We start from the raw sequence: 21,013 nt of genomic DNA, 5'->3' as shown, positions 1-21,013 counted from the left end.
CACAAAATGACAGTTTCTAGTTTTTTCCCTTCTTAATGCAACAACCTGTCAAACCTGTGATCACAGCCATTACAGGAAACCACCTTGTGGTTCACACTTTATGTATGTCCCTTTATCATATAGGTGAGAAGCATTTATGACGAATACTACTTAATCTTAAGTGCTTTATATTTGGAATTAAGTTCTATGTAAATGATGAACTCTTGAAAATTATTGGGAAAAGCAGTTTGCGCACTGTATTCACCACATAGGAAATGTTCACATATCCAAAACATGCTGCCAAAGTCAAAATGGAAAAAAAAGCACAAAAAAACCCCCAAAGTTAACTTAAAATTCTCTAAGATCATGCATGATCGTGCATGTGGAGAAACAAAATCACTTTTTATGTGTCGCCTTTTTAATTCTGCAACTCTGAACAGAGTCAAGTTGGGGGGTTTTTTAATACGCTATTCATTTCTTTTTTGTCTTAATATGCAAACAGAAACCTTGCAGAGAAAAAATTCTTGAGCAAGATCTTATCTCTGCTTAAAACAAACTACTCACCACAAACCAAAATATAGCATTCGATACAACACATTAGGTGGTGTTTATTGTAATATATAAGAAGTAGTAATCGTGTCAATTTATATCCCTCATGACAACTGGACATTGCAAGAACAATAAGGGCAGGAACAGTGTTCTTTATAGAAACTTAAAAGCCATGCACAACAATGTATTAATACAACAGAAATAGCAAATGATAGCAATCGCACTATGATTCCTCTACGAGACTTGAGTTAAAAAATCAATATCAAAACAGCTTGATTTATACAGCTCATATGAGACAATTGGGATTCTTTGGCAGGTTTTAACAATACAGTGCACAATGGGAAAAATCTGATCCATGTGTTTCTAAATAAATGTAATTGACAAGGTCAGTAATCCAGTCAGCATTTAAATCAAAGATTAGTTCTGAAGGTGTTGAGGTAAATACGAAATGCATGTAGTTATAATAAGCTGATAGTCAAATAAAAGTAATGGCGTTTTTACTGTGTAATATAACGTGTTAGATTTACTTTAAACAGTAGGTCGAACAAAGTGTTGTTGTTGTTTTCTGCATTTCCAAGAGCAACTTCCTGAATGTAAAGAAAATGCAGAAAAAAAAGTTTCCTGCTGAGGTTTTTACCTCAAGTGGTGCTATGGAGCTGTTTTTCAACAAATGGGCACTTCCCTTGCCTGTTTTGGGTGTGTGTATTAGTACATAAAGGCCAGTGAGGCCTTGCAAGTCCCCACTGATGCCTTTTCTAATATTTCACTGAAAAACAGGTGGTAGAAACATACTGACATGTGCAGAAATGTGCTAAATCTGTTTTCTAGTAAACAGAGCATTAACAATTTGATTTGAAAAAGAAAGTGCACTCTAAGTTCTATAGTTTTACATGCAAGGACATAATTAAAAAAGCCTACAACCTCAGATGAACAAGACAAGAACACATGAAATAAAGCACTGTGCCATCATTTATTTAAAAAAGAAAAAATCAGAATCAGTGAATCAAAAACTGAGAACACTTTGTGATTCACTAGCGTGCAGAACCATCTTTAGCTAGTATAACCTGAAGTAACTGTTTTTTCTATGATTTTATCTCTTGCATCATAGTGGAGAAATTCTGACCACTCTTTTTTTACAACTTTGCTTCAATTTATTGTGGTTTGGGGGAAATTGTTTGTGCACAACTACCTTAAGGTCCCACCGCAGCATTTCAGTTGGGTTGAGGCCGGGTTTTTAACTGGGCTATTGCAACACCTTGATTCTTTTCTTTTTCTGGCATCCTGTTTTAGTTTTGCTGCTGTGCTTGGGATCTTTGTCCTGTTGCATGACCCCATTTCAGCCAAGTTTTAGCTGTTGGACATACAACCTCATTTGTCTCTAGAATATATTGGTATACAGAGGAGCACAGATGGCGGTTTGCAGAGCTTAGGCTATGCTGCCATGTTCTTTTAGAGAGAAGAAGATTTTTACCAGTTCCTGTTAATAACTTTAAAATTCAACATGCTAATTGAGGCAAGTAGAGTCTCAGATGTAGCTCTTGGGTTTTTGCAGTTTCTCAGAGAAATAGACGCTCTGATTTTTGAGTGAATTTGCCGGGCGTCCACATATCATGTCTTGAATGTTTTCCACTTATGAATAATCATTCTTACTGTAGACTTCAGATTGTTTGGAAACTGTCTCATAAATCTTCCCAGACTGACAGACAACAACAGTTGCTTGTGTTAGAACATACCTGATCTTTCCTTCTTGGCATTGTGTTAATGTACATCTGAATGCTCCATAACTGCCAAAAGTCTTGTTTTTGTAGAGATGCTCTAACTCACTAATGATCAGCTAACTGGCTGCATTTGATTAGCACCAACTGGTTGCTACTTTCCCTCTTAATTTCCATGGATGTAGCACGAGTTTAGTATGAACTTTCCACATAGTTTCTGTATTGTGGCTTCTGTATTAACTATGCTGTTGTAAAAATGAGCTTCTATTTAAATTATTTTAGAATCAGGTAAGGAACAGATGATTTTATATTGCATTCTGAAATGTAAAACGAAAGTTGTACTACTTTCTTTTTTCATGACTGTATAATGCTTTAAAAATGTCTTTGCAAATGTTCTTGCACTTTGTAAACATCAGGTATATACACTACATTTTAGTAAGCATTACTCAATTAAGAACTGAAATACTTACATGAAACTGTTTAAACTTTAGTCATCCACAAATGGCTTGTTACTGGAACCGAGTCTATGTAATGCTAGCTAGCAAGTTAGCCAAAGAGAATCATTATTCTGTGTGCAATGGAGTATTAGATATGTTATTAACATTACATTTCACTGTGCTTGTAGTTTCAGTAAAAGTGAACATGGCAGTCATCAGTAAAAGCAAAGAAATAATTTCACTAAGCAAAGCTAAAATTAATATAATTCATGCAAAAAGGTGTTTTCAGGCTTTTGACCACACACAATAGTGTTTTACCATGTTCTCTTTTAACAGTTTTTGCATGTTGACTCAAACTAAAAGCTACTTTTTAGAGCTTCTACAATAAACAAGTTTAGACAACACTGGCTTACAAGTAATACTATTGACAGCCTCAGAAATATTGATACTTGCTTTCCAGTTGCAGTTTATGTGCTACCGTGCTGCTGAAATGAACACTACATAAAGTCCTAGCTCTGTCTTGTACATATGTTTTGTTTCAATTTGTAACCATGATTGTTTGGTTTTTACACTTGCAGCATGTTCAATTGTGCTAAATAGTCTACTGTGTTTCTTCTGTGCCAACCATGACAGCATAGCTCATGTTGTTTTGTCACCTTGTCACTGTCACTGTGTGTGTACCTGGTGTGTGTATGTGTGTCCACACCTGCGTGTACACAAAGAAAGGTTCCATTATAGCCGGAACTATCTTGAAGGTGGTAAAACCACTTTGTGAAGTAAATAACACTGGTCATCATATTACACTAGCATACTATATTGGTAAACCAAGGATCATTAAATTTATGTGGATATAATGGTAATACCAACCACCTAAGTAAATATTGCGGCAGACCAAGGTAACCTCCTCATGACAACTGCACTCCTGAAAAGCATCTGCCTGTCTAAACATCACACCTTCCTTCAGTTGAACAGTTTAAGGAAGTTACAAAAAGAGCCAAAGATCTTGAATCAGCCTTGAATCTCCCCAGATTTTGACCAAATGAGCATCCAGAATGCACATCATACCTGAGTGGGTCACAGCTCTTTGAACAGCAGGACTCTAACACAAATATTCGAGAACAAGCTTTAATGTCGTTTTTGATCGTTCTGCCCTCCTAACAGCTCGGCAGTTACTGTTTTCACTTTGTGAGCCTTGCCTCTGTGTGTGCGCGTATCTTTGTTTGTGTAATAATGGCAAAATGTGGTCCGCCCACATTCACAGACAGACACACGCCCACGTTCTCAATAATCTGTCAGGCATTTGTAACTGCAATTAAATTTTTGTAAATGCAAATATTTCTAATGACGAGTGTGGTTCACTCGGTGGTCTCTAATCATTTTTAAGTGGAAAATGCTCATCTGTGTTGACAAACTGCTGATTTTCTTTACACTTGTATGAAGAGCCCAAATTATACTGTATAACAAGAATTCTTTAAAAAGATGGCACATCTGCATGTTTTTCCTATCACATGATGTCTCCCCCTGAGCTGAACAAAAAAAATGTAAAGAAACAACCTTTAAGTTTTAAAAATGTAGCAGAAAAAAAGAACTAGCTTAAAAATTAAAGCTAATTTAGGAATATGGCAAAACAAACCGTTAAATGCAAGCAAAGGCACAGAGTATACTCCACCATCACGGGCTGACAAACTGACCAGCTCGCTACAGTTGGCCTATTTTTACAGGTTGTCACGCCAACATCTGACATATCGAAAGGCCAAAGCAGATATTTCTATTTTCAGAGTGCAGCTTTTAGTAAAGCTCGGCCCTACATATCAGTACCACTGGGCTTTGGTCTGTATGTTTCCTGTCACAGATGACTGTCTTTGAAGTGGTTTTTGTCTCAGCAGAGAACAGTCTATTAATGTAGTGACCAGCAAATGAAGTAGGAGGAGAGGAAATCATGTACAACATGTACAGGTGTGCAACATTACCATTCAACCACTGTCCTCATTTTTCTCTCTCATTTTCAAAAAGGTTTTCATTGTTAATTTGGTTTGGTTTGTGTTTTGTATTCGACAACAATAGCTGTATGACACTTATACAAGAAGTAGAAATTATTCCTTATCAAAACTTCCTCCGTGGTTTGAGCAAAGCAAAATTTAACAAAGTACTGGTTTAGTTAACAGAAAGTCCCCATCTTTAATCACAAAAGGCAAGCCTTTTAGCACTGTAATCAGAGCACCAATCAGAGAGAGTTAACATGAAGAGGAGGGACTGAAGAGACAAAAGAGGAAACCACCCTGCCCCACAGTATAACCTGTGCCCTGACAGACATGTCACTTTAGAAGTCGCTTCACAGTCATGATGCGAGGTAGCTCATCGTTCGCCTTGGAGAATATTCACTAAACATCTGGTAAGTGCCTCATTCATGCAGCTTGTTGCTTCTTAGATTTCCAACACTTGAAACCACAAGAAGATGCACCTCAACATTTCTCATCTTTGCTCTTTTTAACTGTCTAATCTTTGATCTACTGTAAACACAACTTAGCACTGTGCTACTGATATGTTACCCGTTGAGGGTTTTATCAATTGGGTGTCAACTCTAGTGCTTTACGTGTGAGCTCTGGAAGGGTTTACTTTAACTACTTCTCTTGTCAAATGTGTAAGGCTTTACATTGACATTGATTATACTTTTACTAAAAGGAGATCAAACACCTGCTAACTATGGCACAACTCAGGTCTACATTGATCCGAGCAGCTGCAGTGGGAACAATATATTATACCAGGCAGTTTATGACAAATAAACAGTTAGCTTAAGACAAATAGATTTAAACCAGGTAAGCGTGAACTTTGGGCACAGCATAAAATAACATTTATAGGCCAGCAGCTTCCAGGAGAGCACCTCTATATGCACTACAGTGAACAATCATAAATTATACAGTACTATTGGAATTACATAAATGTCACCAGAAAGTCAGCACAGTATTTGAAAACACATTATAATCACAGTTAAAATGAAAGTGCATGAATTGGCACATAATGCACTCTGAAAGACATCAATAATCCTGAAAGGCCTTTGCAAGTAAGACAAGAGCATCAATATACAGATGAAAGATTTGTTTATGACACATTTCTTTTCACATCTCACCAAAATCTCCTTGGATTTAAAATAATGTTAATTAAAAAAATTTTTTTAATGATTATAAATACATTATGTAATGTTAGTGTGTCCTTGCTCTGTTAGTCAGAGCAAGGACTAATAGACTCAAACACAGCTGTTATCCAACTGCAATAACACATCTGAATACTACAAAAAAATGTCCATCACGCCACTCTTGTGTTAATCTATGCACGGTCTGAAGCATGTGTGTGGGAATGTATGTGAATGTTTTACTGTTATATCTTATTAGTATTTTAAGTATTCTATCTATTTTATTTATTGAATTTTATTGTTTTATTTATATTTTGATATTGCTAGGGATGATGCAATGATCGGGGACCATTCTTAATTTCGTTGTTCTCATGACAATGACAATAAAGTTTCTGATTCTGATTCTGATTCTGATCCACATGCTTAATTATATTGTCGTCACGACTGTGACAACTAATATGATAATGTTTTAATAATGACATTGGTATTTTATTATCATTATTGGCGCTGTTTTAACGTAAATGCAGGTCACTTAAAATGACTATGTGGAAAATGACGAAAATTGTACTCCAGAAATTTTAATTGTTCTGAAAAGAAAGTTACTTTATATGTAGCTTTGCAAAATCAAAGCATTATATGCGCGTATACTTAATATATCTTTATATTTGAAGCCGTAAATGCCATACTGGGAAATACGGGTCAACGCACTTTATATTCATCTATGCGGACGATACCCGTCACTAAACTGACATAAGCTTGATTTGCACACTGAATTCCCTACGTGCTTTCGACACTGTTTATGTAGAATTAAACATTTAATAATTGTCTTGACTTTAAAAAAACAAAAAACAAAACCGATAAATGCATGCTCAAATGAAAACTCAAGCTTGTCTTCAAGCCCAAGTACACAGAAGCACTAAGTAACTTTGTACTTTCGATAATGGCCTTGCGCCACTGTCACTTTCACTCTCACTGCTCCATGCTGTACCACTTACACCTACATATGAGACACAGCCAAATAATTGACAAATATAAAAACTAAAAATAATTTGAAATTAATTAAAGCAAGCTAAAACGCTTTTAAAAGGCTTTAAAGGATTAAATCGCTCATGTAAACTATTTTCGTGAATTTTTACGCAAGACAAAAGATTTTGATTGGTGCATCATTTATGCACATATTTTTTTTAAATTCCAGTAATGAGACAACTAAATGTCATTTTGTTTCACATTTACTTTTCATTTACAGTCACCATCGAGGTACGGGTATGGGTTTGCAATTGCGCAAAAAAAGACAACAAAAAAACCTTCTGAAATAGCTCACAGTACTTGTGACCTCTGCTTCAGAAACCGACCGCACACTGTATAATCATAAAGGTTCATTATAGACTTCAGACGGTGTGAAGATGACAAACTTTCAGGCATCCGGTAGTTTTAGCGTACAGCCACAGCCTCTTCATCCATGTATTCTCAATATTAATGTTAAATTCCAAAAAAATACTTACATATTTACATATTCCACCCCTGCAATATCTTGCATCTGATGTTTACTGTACTCAAATATGGTCTTATTGTTGTTGATGTTCAAACTTTTTACTCATGTTTACGCGTGTACAGTCATTAGTCATGGTTTCATATACTGTTAGGGCTTTGTGGCTTTAGAGTGTGTATGTGAACTCTGAATATCAAAGCTTTCACATAAGAGTACATTTCCACACAGCAGCCAGGCATTCAAGCATGATAACAGACACAGTAGTGATTGAGGAAAGTTTTCTTGCAAATATGACTCTACAAAAAGATACAGGATTTTTTTAAAGAATACTTTTAAAAAACTGTTTTGAAAAGTCCCTGAAAATGAAATTGAGTTACACCGGTTCTTTGTAATTACACAAATAATAAATATCTTTGTAATAATCATGTTGGGTACATTCTGCCCCCTCAGCTTTCACTATAGGTAATGCTCTTTGGAAAGGGTGGAAAACAACAGTGCAAACCACAGAGAAGTATATCTGTTAATCACAAGCCAATCTGTGCTGCTGTTTTTCAACCTGATTTTCCAACATACAATTTAGCATTTCTGGAAATGTCACATAGCAATGTGGCAAATAGATGGAACAAACTTTCAGATAGAGTGGGCATAATCTGATGGGATATCTCTTTTGGTTTTGGTTTTCTCTTCTCAGACTTTTGATTATACATCTACACCTTCAGACATGATCAGAATCAACAACACCCAATACTTCCACTTCCTGGAGCAGGCAGATGCCTTACGCCGCTCAGGGTCACTCTGTGATGCTGTAATTTCGGTAAAGAGTCAAACTTTCAGGGCTCATCGTCTAGTACTAGCCTGTGCTAGCAGAACTTTAGCACAGCAGCTAGCCCGCGGAGACATAGACAGCCCTGTATGCTGCACTCTAGAGTATTTTTCACCTCACACCTTCCAGCAAGTTCTGGATTTCACCTACACGCAAGCTCTTGAGGTCTCTGTGGATGATCTGCAACTACTGTTGAAAGCTGCACAACTGCTGGAGATGCAGCCACTGGAGGATCAGTGCAGGAAGCAGCTGGACACTCTTGACTGCAGAGCAGAAAAGCAGGAAAAAAGAGACAAAACCACTGATGTCAAAGTAGAAAAGGAGACTCCAGAGGGACAAGATCAACATTCAAACGCAAGTCCATTTAATGAGGATAAACTGCTTAAGAGGTCCTTCCCTGGGAATGAGGCAGGCACTGCCATGGAAAACCTTTCACCCTCTACTCCTACTAAGACCCACAGCAGTCCAATACCCCCAAGAAAGAAGGCCAAACTGTCCCCTATTTCAGAGCCAATTCACAGCAGAAACAGTGCTGTTGCCAAGCCTGCTAGTAGCAATTCCTCTTTCTCTTATCCATGGACTTTCTCTACAAACATGTGGGACTCTGTGAGCACCTTGCGGCGAATAACAGAAAACTATCCAAGCTTACTTGCAGCTCACCCTCTTCAGTCACCCAACCAGTCCTCTATACCCTACCCATACTCTCTCTCCAGTCCCCAAATGTTCCCCCTACTAAGTTCTCATTTTCAAACCCCAGGTCAGAACCCCATAATGGGCTACTCAGGCTTCCACCCCCGCTATGCACAAAACATTTACACTGGTCCAACTCGAATGGGAAACATAATCAAACAGAGCCTTTTAAAAAGAAAAAGATCTAGCCAGAAAGCATTTCCTGGGACTGTTCAACCTGGTGAACCAAGGTAAGACACAGTTCGGACATGATTTTGGAAACTTGGTTGTTTTTTTTTCTAGTCATTATCTCCAAATTTTTCCTCTAATAGAGTAATTTAGAATCCCCCGATTTGCTCAATTTTTCCTTTGTGACAGCTACCACACCTGACTCACTGCTTTTTGGGTAGATATGTGTTAACAAGCCTCCTGCATTTTCCAGCTACATCAGTTTCACCTGTTAACCCTTCCTTGCCAGTCCAGGTCTGTGAAATTCATTTTTGAGAAGTTATCATCCTAGCTTACACTGCGCAAAAGGGCTAAAAAAGATATATATATATATATATATATATATATATATATATATATATATATATATATATATATATATATATATATATATATATATATATATATATATATATATTTATATATATATATTTATATATATATAAAACATTTATAATATATATATATATATATATAAAACATTCATAATATATATATATATATATATATATATATATATATATATATATATATATATATATATATATATATAGTAAGTTTCATTTATCATCAAAGTAATAACCCACTTCACCTTGTTTTGTTTTTATGTGATAATTTAGCGTATACACATTGCGCACTGTTCCTCACAGCAAAACCAAATAGAACATAACGGGGAGCCCCCTAAATTTCTCCCCTCCTTTGCAAATTCGAGAGTTTCCACACACTGAAATCTTCCTTTACTGTTTAGTCTGGTCTACCTCTTTTCAGTCTTTTCTTTAGCATTGAGCATGTACTAAACATATAAGTATATTGTGGTTGAAATTTGAGAGGAAGGAAGTTTTAAGTGTCTAAGGGACGTAATTTGTGATAACACGTAAAGCAGTAAAACGTATGCAGACTGACTTTTTTCCATGTGCCATTTTGAAGGTGTGCCTTAGAAGTCGGCACACAGAAACCTTTTTTTATATATATATATATATTTGTGGTTTGTGACTTTGGGAGACAAATGAAGGTTTACATTTTAAATTAAAGGTATAATTAGTACATTTGTTTTTTTGCAACTGTTAATTTGTGTGTCCTCAGTTACCCCGAAGTGTCCAAAACCAGCAAAGACAGAGGTCAAGACTGCCAACATTGCAGTCTACGCAATGATCCGGTGCTGCGGGAGTCAGTCTCCACACAGTTAGGTAATGATATGAGAAACACAAAACACACACTTTCAATAATCAAAACACGCTGAAGCTACATTATTATTGTAAAAGTGATCATCCTGTGTAAAAATGATAATTTTAACAAGATAAAAGTAAAAAGTTATTTTCATGACCCCTAACCTCTGCAGACTCCAGCTGTGTAGCAACGCAATGGAAAGTGATAAAAAGAGTTGTGGTTTTTGAAAGCAGGGTGCAGCAGGAGCAGTAGTGTGGTTACTAGATACAGCTAGATACATGCAGTACAGTATGTACTGCATCGCAACAGTGGTTTGTCCCATGCCAAAAAAGTCAAACATATTGATTTATTATGTCGTTCTAATATTCATTTCATCCACACAAAAATGAGTTACACCATCTGTGCGTCTGCATGTTTGTGTGGGTGAGTGTGTGCACACGAAAGTGTACAATCAGCCTGATAAATATTTTATCAGATGTTGAATATCTTTGCTCAATGGAACATTATAATCATGCTTAAACAGATTAGGCAATGGTAAAACTGTCTTACCAGCAGTTGCATCTTAAATAAAATTCAGAGTTTTCTTGCTGCTGCATAGAGTAAGGATAACAGTAAAACAATCTTTATTAGCATTATTATTTTGTAAAAGTCAACCGAGAAACACCCATATTATTTCTAGATCTTTACAAAACAGACGTGTTCAAACCTTATATGAGGTTAGGTATTTTTTAGCAAGAAGTGATATATTGGACAGGAAATGCACTAATGACAACAGGTCTCAGTAGCTTGTGTTTAGAGTGGTAAGTGTTCGATTGTTGTGGTTTATTCTTTCAATTTCCCCTACTACAGTACACCCCCTTCTCCTTTCAGCATCCTGTCTAAAACTATGAGGCCCATGTTTTTACTTGATAGACCCTAAAAAATATAAGGTAGTGTAAAGCTTCAGTGGTGCTACCTTAACCTCAAAAATCACACCTTTATAATTTTTAGAGGTGATATGCGTGCATAGTGACAGGAAGGTAAGCTTGTACCAACTGAATTTATTGTCTCGCAACAGGATGCTTAACAAAAATAGACGTGCCTTAGAAATGCAAGTGAAATGCTGTATGTCTAATGCTGTGCGACTAAAATCGGTTTTTAAAGGTCTGGCAAAAACTGTGGTTATTTATTTTGAAACAGCTGGTTGAGTTAGCAAGTCAGAGCAAGAGACTCTGCGAGCATGACTACTAACATCAGCTAAGGCGGGATTATCACTAACAGTTATCTGACAGTTATTTATCAAGAAATCGATTAACACACAATTTTGCAGAGCCAGCTGTGAACCCGTTAGATCTTCTCTTTTTTGCAAGATACAAACATGCCAGCATTAATCAAATTGTTTTCAAAATTATTTTCAGATACATTTCCTGGTTATCCACTACCTGATTGTTCAGCGTCGCAGCTCTACTATAGATTCAGCCACATTTATGCAATATCTTGTTGTTGTGTAGTTCCATTCCAGCAAGCAATGCAAGCAGCTTCTATCTGACAATATACAACTTACAACAGAAAAGGTCACCACAATATTCGCACCAAGATCTGTTTTTTATATTAAAATCTGATTGTTTTCAAAGGCAAAACCTGCACAGGATGTCGGTTCTGCGGACGAGGAGACGTTACACCGCATGAATCAGAGACCAGAGGAGACCACAGAGGAGAAAAACCCTATCAGTGCCAACATTGCCCTAAGAAGTTTAGTCTGAAACATCAGCTGGACACACACCACCGAGTACACACTGGTAAGCGCATCTCTTCAACAGCAGTGCATCAGCGTATCAGATTATTTACTTTTTTTTCAAAGATAGCTGTGAGAATTTTCGACTTATAGTGCAGCAAAGAATCCTCTGGCTTGACACTGATGGAAAATGATTACCCACAGCAATGACTAATAATTTAGAAAAAAAAAAAGAAATTAAATAAAATCTATAAACATAGGTCACAAGTGTTAACCTAGTTACAAAATGACGTCTGATAAATCTGCCCAGTATGTATTTACCAACTCTGACTTTGAAAAGCATGTTTAAAAATAACAACAGCAACAAAGGTCTGACGTTGTTTTAGTCAGTGGGACTTGGAAAATCATATCAGAGACAAGGCATGGCAGGCTACAGCCAAATTAAGGAATTTATGAATAACTGTCACAGTTATACCATTTTTAAGTATCCTCATTATAATAACTAAGAAGTTTTTGTGTTTTTCAGTACATTTAAAAAGTGTCTGCACTTTTTAAATGTACAACCGGGCCCATGTGCATTACTGCAGAACATCTTCGGTAGTAGAGAGTTTTCCACTCATTCTAATACTATGAAGTTAACCTTGCAGAATATGAAACTTGCAGACTTGAAACTTGCACGCAACAGAGAACCTAGTCAACAAAGGGCATCATGTCTGTATTTAACTGCAAAGCAATTCTATACATTGAGAAAATACTAAATAGTAAAGAAAATACATTTCCAAAACACTCCTTAAAGCTTTATTATTAAGATTACTTTGGAGACACTGACATTAGAAATATTCACCATGATGAATGTCTAGCATTTGCTCTGCATATTGGGTTTTTGGGAGTGTAGGATTCAGAAGCTTAAAGCAAAAGAAGAGAATTTAAAAATGATTTGCACTGATGGAAAGGACATGAGCTAATTTGCTTAAGTTGAGGTCTGTTTAGCTACAGAAATGGTAATGAACATGAGTCGGTCTTTCAGATAGGCCAGTGTGTTCTAGGATAGATCTGCTTCATAATAACATCTTTTAAGAGCAATTTTGATGTCTCACAAATCAACGAGTATCTGAAAGACTGAAAGAAGACACTAAAAAGAAATTCCCGGGTATATTACTTCATAAATAAGTCACTTCTTTTTCAGGCGTTCACACACTTAGATGTTTAAAAGCTCTTTGGAAAGGATTTTGTTTTAAACTTTTAACACTACCTGTTAAACCAGTAGACTTTTTTAATAAGCACAGATTTTGTCAGCACATTTTATTAATATGAAAATGTAAGTTTTTTTTCTCAGAATGACTAAGCTGATATTTATCTATTTCATTTTGTGTTGCTTTGACCTACAATCAAATAGAAAAACCGACTTAGTGGAAAGCAGATGCAAGTGGTGCAAAGCTGGATGATTTGCATAAAAGTGCCCCAGATTACTCTACTCATGTTTACTCATTTAAGAAGTGTGTCTGTTGAGAGCGAAAGAAAAATTGACCCAATAAACAGTTTTAGGATTTGACTAAATATTAAACATTGCATGTATACCAGAATTTATGCCAATCAGTAAATTTATATGTGCAACCAGAATAGAACCAATTCAGTATTCAAATTGTGAGATGTGTTCTCACAATCTATAGTACAGTCTCTTGGTCATGGCATTTAATAGTGATCAGGGGGGAAATTTTTTTTTTACAGAAAATGATAATGGCACAGTAAAATTGACCTTTGACCTTACAGATATAAAATGTAATTTTACCCTAACAGACATTTGTACAAAATATTTTATTTATCTGATGAATTCTTCAAGTAGGGCTAAAATAGGTACTTTGAGAGTTCACCGTGTGAAACTGACTTTGACAATCAAATTCATCAGTGCGTTCTTGATAACAAGTGAATGTTTGTGCAAATTATGAAGAAGGAAAAAAAATCCCTTGAGGCTTTCAAGGTCGTATGTAGCCGTAGACAACCCAAAAAAACATAACCCCACATACTACATCTACTGGCACAGAGGCCCGTGCTAAATAGATTGTAAAACGCTGAAAATAAATATGTTTTAAACACCCTTTCTCAAGTGAGCGCTCCTCTCTTCCACCTCCTTTCTCTTCCTTCCTGTGCCCCCTACCCTGCTCTTTCTTCTCTCTGCTTCAAGGCGAAAAACCATTCGAGTGTCGCCTCTGTGGTCAACGTTCACGGGACTACTCGGCCATGATCAAGCACCTGCGGACTCACGGCGGGGCCGCACCGTACCAGTGCACAGTGTGCCTGGAGTTCTGCAGCAGCCTGGTCGCCATGCAAAGACACATCAAGAGCCACACAGTGCAAGACTTCCCCCCTGACTGGAGCATCAACAGCACCTACCTGTATATCTCCCACATCTGAGCCACGCCTCACAATCCAACTGCCTCCATCGACGCGAAGTTCTCAAGAGTGTAGCTGTAATGTGCCCCTCTCAGCTATAATCATTACATAGCCTACACACAGCTAAGCATCAATTATATTTCTAAAGATAAAATTTTAAAAAAAAAAGTATGTATGGTAATGTTTGAGAAATCTAGAGGGCCATTAAACACTTACCCCTAAGTGAAATGCAAGATTACAAACTGGAGTGTAGCAATAACTTGTATACAAACTGCAACTGTTCTGTATTCGCCGTCAAAACTACAGATCAGATCAATACAGCACTAATTTCCAGTGATATGTCAGAAAAAGATATTGAAAGTGTTTACCATGCATTAAAGCCACATCAACAGCTTATCCTCATCGAATGACGCAGGCATCTTCTCTCCGACTTTCATTATCACTTGACTGTTGTATACCGTAATCTTTGTGTGTCTGACTTAGGTTTACAGCACCCTCTTGAGGAGAACCACAGTAACATTATGACAAATTTCAACTGAAATATGCAACATAGTGTCCACATCTATCTTATTCTGGACAGAAAGAAAGGCGATTTCTCCAGAAACAATTAAGATGAGTTTAAGCTGTAGCAGTACTGGTGAGAGAACTGGCAGCAAAAATGTTAATATACAAAAAACAGTTTAAAGGAGGCTAAAATTTAGCAAAGATGACACCTGTCCTCTCATTAATAGTGACTAGTTAGCTTATATCATCAGTATTATCACAGAGCTTTTGCATCTATCCCAAGCTTGATAGTGAGAATAGTTGAGCGCTTTCTTTTCTTTATTTGGACGTGCTGTAGTAAAAGTCACTCAGAGGTAGGCCTGCCAACTTAAATACCTCCATAAAAGCTCCATACAAGTTTCAGGATTGAAATTATTACATACATATTATGTATGTTTGCACACTGCTTCCTGGAATGAGCTTTCAGTGAAACTCTTGGGTCTGTTTCCATCAAAATGTATTTGTTGATTTGTACAGCATTATCCTAAATGTGTATTAGCTGTGAAATAAATAAATAAACATTATTCATCTTTCACTCTAATTTTTTTTCATACAGATGTTGATGTAAATACACATAGATATAAACATAAAATGCAAAGTGCAAAATCTTTACATTAATTACACATAGCAAGTACCCTTATTTTTCACCTTATTTTTTAAAAATACATAAATACATACGTTGACGTAAATACACATAGATATGAAGAAAAAAGGCAAAGTGCATATATATATGTGTGTGTGTGTGTGTGTGTGTGTGTGTGTGTGTGTGTGTGTGTGTGTGGGTGTGTATATATATATATATATATATATATATATATATATATATATATATATATATATATATATATATATATATGTATACGTGTGAGTGAGAGTGTACATAGCTTTGAAGTCACTATAATAAGATGAGAGGTCCCATTAACTAAACACATCAGAATCTGAGAATTTGTGTCACATTATTTTATGATATAATGTGATTATATTATAGTATAATTTAGATATAATATATTTAAATGTTCAGTTAGCCATTAGAACCTCACACAGGATGCGTCCAATTGTGATCAATGCGGTGGTAGTACATGTTATAAAGACAAGCAGTTGTTTTCCTGGTCCCCTTTTCAAGGTTTGGTTCCAGTCGGTCTGTTTGGTATTGGTTAAAGTCAATATAATGGCCTTATAAGTCACATATTGTGTGTTTGTGTGGCGGTGTGTTCCGTGTCCTCTTATATTTAGTACATGTACGGTGCATCTCACAAAGGCTGTAATTCATCCAAAACAGCGGTGCAGCACCTCGCAGCAAAAAAAAAAAAAGATTACGTTTGTTAAAAGTCGCGCCGCTTAGTTCCGTCCTTGCACGGTTTCACAGAGGGCGTAATAGAAGACGTCTGCACGTACAAAAGTGGTCGGATTCTCGGCGCCGCTCCTGTGTCTGACTTCCTTCACTGCTCGGTGCAGCTTCACGCTGCTTCCGTTAAAAAAAAAGAGAGGGGGGACTATTTTAAGCGATACGAGGCGGAGATACACTAGTACGCTTCTGAAACGCGTTGCGGCGCGTCTGGTTATTTTTTTTTTTTTTTTTTTTTTGTGAGTGGGCGCTATCAGCTCCGACTGCTGCGTAGGAGCCGGAAAGTGACGCAGTCGCAAGTGGGTATTCCCGGGCAATTGGAGGGCGGTGGGGATGGGGGGGGGGGTACGAGAACCAAGTCCGTAGGTACAATAGCAGTCACAGATCAGTGACATGTCGAATTTCGTTTGTGTAAATAAAACGTACCAAAATAACACAACCGCTGTGAAATTTGACATTTTGATGTACTCATTTACATTTATGCATCATATTCTTACCAAGCTCGTTTTTCCCAACCACTTTTACAAAACTACTTTTTTCTTTAAAGGGAAATGCGTGAACCATACTACTGAGTATTCATATGCTGCAGATTTTTGTGCCAAATTACAACAAAAGAATTTGAAACATGTTGCAAGCCCGACTCTTTTGGGCCTCTGTCGAAGCCAGTGGCTGAAACTGTAATAATGGGCCAATTGTAGCAGTAAAAGCACAAAAGTAGAAATATGTTGCATGTGTCATGTTAGCAAAGTACCTTGGCTAACTATGCACAGTACAAGAGCAGAATTATTAGGAAGGCTGGCTAAGGCCTTATTGGCTCCCTGCTCTAATCTGCTATCTTAAAAGCTCCATTTACCACTTGCATAGTACAGTCTGCTGTAATGTTCCCTCTAAGCTGCGCACGTGCGCAATTGCGCACTGCTGGCACGGTCTCTGCGCACAAAAAAAATCCAACCTGAATTAAAATTAAAACTTTAACAATTCTGTTTTGCAGTGTTAGTCAGTAAGTGACTGGCTGCTCCCGTATGGAATTAGAACGATCCCATCTTATCCCACAATCCAGCCAATAATGCGATTCACATTCGTATATATGGAGCTAATCAACGTCCTTATGTGCCGACACCAGTGTTAGCTAGCAAAGCGGCGTGGCTGATGTGGAGTGAAGCCACGTTAATGACAATGTGTACAACCATTGGAGATGTGAGCAGGACAGTCGGAAAAATTGATGGAAAAAGTGTGGACTTTATACCAGTTTTTAAATTGTGTTGATAGGCCACGTAAAACCAGAGTTATGATAAAAATAAATTTGAATTTGAATATATGCAATGTTTGGTTTTCTTCCTGAATACTATTGTTGTTTATATTTACTGCGGGAAGAAACGGTAAAAACTGCATTTTATAAGGAAAGCGCTCGAAAGCACTCTCCGCCTGTGAGCATAGCTGGAGTGGCCATCGGCCCACCAGGCAAATGGTAATGTTTCGTTTTAAATGGGCCGATGTTTTTTTTGTTGTTGTCTTTTTTCCCGTAACGGTGTAAACAGTGAAAGGTGGCGGATTGGACAGATCCTGGCAGACGTGTAAAAATAACTCAATTGTTTGGTAGTGGCTATGGTGGAGCTTTCACAGATTCAGTAAAATTAGCAAGTGGTGGAGGCCAGCAGATAGATGAGGGAAAGGGGAGGCGGAGGAGGAGAGACACAAGGCGGCCGCCGGTCCGACTGTCAGGTGAACTGAGCTTCGGGTGAGAAGTTATGACCTGCAGTCTATCTGGGTCAGATATAAACCAAGTTTAGGTGTAGTTTATTTTCGTTGTGCTAACTTTTTACAGTCAGTTACAATAACTCGTACTGCGTGCTAGTACGAGTTATACACCCACCCACCCTATACAGCTGGGTGGGTGCTATGATGTGACTGGTGAACTTATTCACTTATTCATAAGCTTAGTAGAGTCAGTGTTGCCAACTCCTCAGTAAGGAAAATCGCTATTGGTTGTCCTAAAAGTCGCTACCAGTCGCTAAATGACGTCATTGCCTAATTTGCATAATTGGTCATGCTAATCTAATTGTAACCTATGTTGTTGGAGAGAGAAATAACATCGTGGAAGAGACATAAAGTGAGTAAAAACGTCCTAAATGCATTTAGAGTTTATTTAGATCTACAAATTAAATTTCTTTTAGCAATTATTGTTTTTTTTAATGTCACAATTCCAACCCTGCTCCTTTACCCGGGCTTGGACCGGCAAAAGTGACCCGAAATAGGCACTCTGGTGGAGTTACTTTGTGTGTGTGTTTATAAGTAGTTTTAAACCTTGTGATCCACAAAACAGCATAAGAGTAAAAGAGTAAAAGAAGAACTGACTGCGTTACAGCACCCGCTGCTTGTTGAGAGTAAAAGCGATAGAGCTTTCACGTCTTTTTTTAGGGGTCTGAAAACTCGCTAAATATAGCGACAAAGTCGCTAAGTTGGCAACACTGAGTAGAGTTGCCTACCGTCCTGTAAAAAACGGAATCCTCTGGTATTCAGAGTCAGGGGCGATTTTAGCCCATTTTTGGGGGTGCTGAAATGAATCAAAGCACCCCCAAAGATTTCTTACTTTTTTTGACAATATTTGTTGTTTGTGTGACACACTACTAAAAATATAAAAAGCGTTCAGTACTTGTTTGAGATGGAACATTTTAACAACAAAAGTATAGATACCCCCCCCCCCCCTCCCCCTCCCCCTCCCAAAATGGTTTGTTCGAGCTCGCCTCTCCCCTGCTGCTCTGACTCTAGTGCTGTTGCTGCCAGAGCGATAGTAGCTGAGACGCAGCAGAGCGGAGGGGTAAGTGCCTGGTTTAAAACAGGACATATTAGCTGCGTTTAACCTTCAGTTACTCTTTATATAGTTAGGTAGGAGTCAGGCCATGTTTGTTTTTAGCTGAAAAACATTACACCCAGGTAACCTGCTGTGTCGAAAACGCGTTTCTCGAGTGTTTGCTACCCTACAATCCGTCCTGCTCTGTAGTAAAATCAGCGATTTTTGACCGTCCTGTTGCTCCCATTGAAATGTATACAGCCTATTTAAAATATATAACTTAACATTATCCATAGCCTGCTGTCCTGTTTGAAATGTAATGAGAGAAACTGGTTATTTTGTCATATGTGCCGATATTGAACCCAAGGTACTAACTAGCTGACTGGATGCCCATTAACCTTATAACTCCTGTTGTGTGTGTGTGTGTGTGTGTGTGTGTGTGTACAGAGAGACAGCCAGGTTCATAATGGATATAAGAAATTTTTTTCAAAAAAAGGAGCAACATTCAGGTAAAAGTGTAAGATCAAATGATCCATCAATAAAGGATAATTTTGGATCAGTGTTTCAATATTTATATCCTTTATTAGATGTACATGTGGTTTGGTTATTTGCCCTTTGGTTGAAAGTACACTGAGATAGGACTTTTTTATTAGTGCTCTTAATAGTATTTTTTTTTTTTTAAATCTAATTGAATACAATCTATTTATGTATGAATGTCAGTACAAAGAGGGAGAGAGGAAAGAGGGGAATATGAGGAGAAAGTACATGATCAGGAAGAACCAGGTAAGAAAACAGACAGGGAGTACTAACAGGCAAAACAGAAACTGTTAAACTAATTTTACTCGTACAATCTGGAAGTTGTGTTCTCCCTATATTAAAGCTGCTGTACAGAATCTGCAAAACAAACTGGGTTGTCAGCCCTGGCACTGCATTACCATATTGAGCTTTAGTCAGAGGAAGTCACGGTTGCCAAAAACTTTTTGAAGCTCAAGAATGAGGCTGGTGCCATCCCAGATATGTTTACATTGTACAATCTTCTGGATAATCAGATCGTCCCCACACTGAAAACTGTTATTCAGGTTGCCCTAACAAACCCAGCTAGCAGCTGTAGCTGTGAAAGGTCTTTTAGTGTCTTGAGTCAGCTCCATACCTGGCTGAGAAGGACCATGGGTCAAAGCAAACTCCAGCACCTGGCTGTGATGTCAGTTGAGAAATGCTTGAGCAGACAGAACACCAAAATGTGATAGACAGATTTACCAACCTCAAGGTGAGGCGACATAGGATAAAAGAAAAGAACAAATCTGCAGAGCCATAGTAGTATCTGCAGTAAAGATCTTTTCATACATTGTATACATTGTACCAGAGGCCAAGGTGTCTCAATTTTTCTAATTTTGTAATAATATTTTGTACATTTCAAGGACTCTTCTATTTTTGGAGTGTATTTTTATGTATCTGTATTATATTATACATACACATTAAAAGTGAATCTCTGTCCAAAAAATGCACTGAAGTTTACTTTTTACTCACTGTGAGCATCATTCATTATTTTCCCACAGTAATTAATGTTAGGATGTGTATTTTTTAAAATTCAAATCCATTCTTCTTTGGCAGCATTTAAATAACCTTTATCAGATTTGATGGTTTTGTTACAGACTTTTCAAAAAAGTGTTTTGCTTTTCTTTCACAAATGTGGGGATTCAATTGTGTTAAAATGTACAAAACAGTGATGTCATGTTTTTTGATGAGGACCCAGGGACAGAGAGACTTGATGAATTTAAGAATCTTATGATTTAATAAAGAAATTTGCAGACTTGCACAGAGAGGGTACAATTATGATGAGTGATAATGGAGATGAAGACAACAGACGATGAGGACAGGGAGGAACAGGGGTTTAAATGCACCAAGGAGACAGTCAGAGGGAACTCGGGACAACTGGAGACATTTAAGGATGCAGGGACTGACAGAGACGGGGAAGAAGTCTCATTATGACGAGTAAAGTTTACCTTGCCTGGCAGGGCAGCTCTCTGGGTGCTCAGCACCCCC

General features: G+C 37.4%; 1 protein-coding gene across 1 annotated transcript; it reads left to right on the top strand.

Moving 5' to 3' along the window:
• The first annotated feature begins 8,005 nt into the window (after nt 1–8,005).
• On the top strand, nt 8,006–15,065 carry zbtb32 (zinc finger and BTB domain containing 32). Its single transcript, XM_085421796.1, has 4 exons — nt 8,006–9,042; nt 10,103–10,206; nt 11,800–11,964; nt 14,083–15,065. Exons 1-4 carry the CDS (start codon nt 8,021–8,023, stop codon nt 14,310–14,312), a joined length of 1,521 nt encoding a protein of 506 aa, XP_085277922.1. The 5' UTR covers nt 8,006–8,020; the 3' UTR covers nt 14,313–15,065.
• Nucleotides 15,066–21,013: the final 5,948 nt, after the last annotated feature.

This window comes from Rhamphochromis longiceps, linkage group LG11 (genome assembly GCF_057381845.1).
Source record: "Rhamphochromis longiceps isolate RC_006_pf linkage group LG11, R_longiceps_female_GT1.1, whole genome shotgun sequence".
Lineage (NCBI taxonomy): Eukaryota > Metazoa > Chordata > Actinopteri > Cichliformes > Cichlidae > Rhamphochromis > Rhamphochromis longiceps.
Note: the sequence above shows the minus strand (reverse complement) of the source record. Positions and strands in the feature narration are given on the sequence as shown.

Excerpts from the sequence above, each read along its gene's own strand:
- zbtb32 (XM_085421796.1), top strand. The coding sequence starts at position 8,021 with ATGATCAGAATCAACAACACCCAATACTTCCACTTCCTGGAGCAGGCA. Across the intron at positions 9,043-10,102 it reads GTTCAACCTGGTGAACCAAG|TTACCCCGAAGTGTCCAAAA; the intron begins GTAAGACACAGT and ends GTGTGTCCTCAG. Across the intron at positions 10,207-11,799 it reads GTCAGTCTCCACACAGTTAG|GCAAAACCTGCACAGGATGT; the intron begins GTAATGATATGA and ends TTGTTTTCAAAG.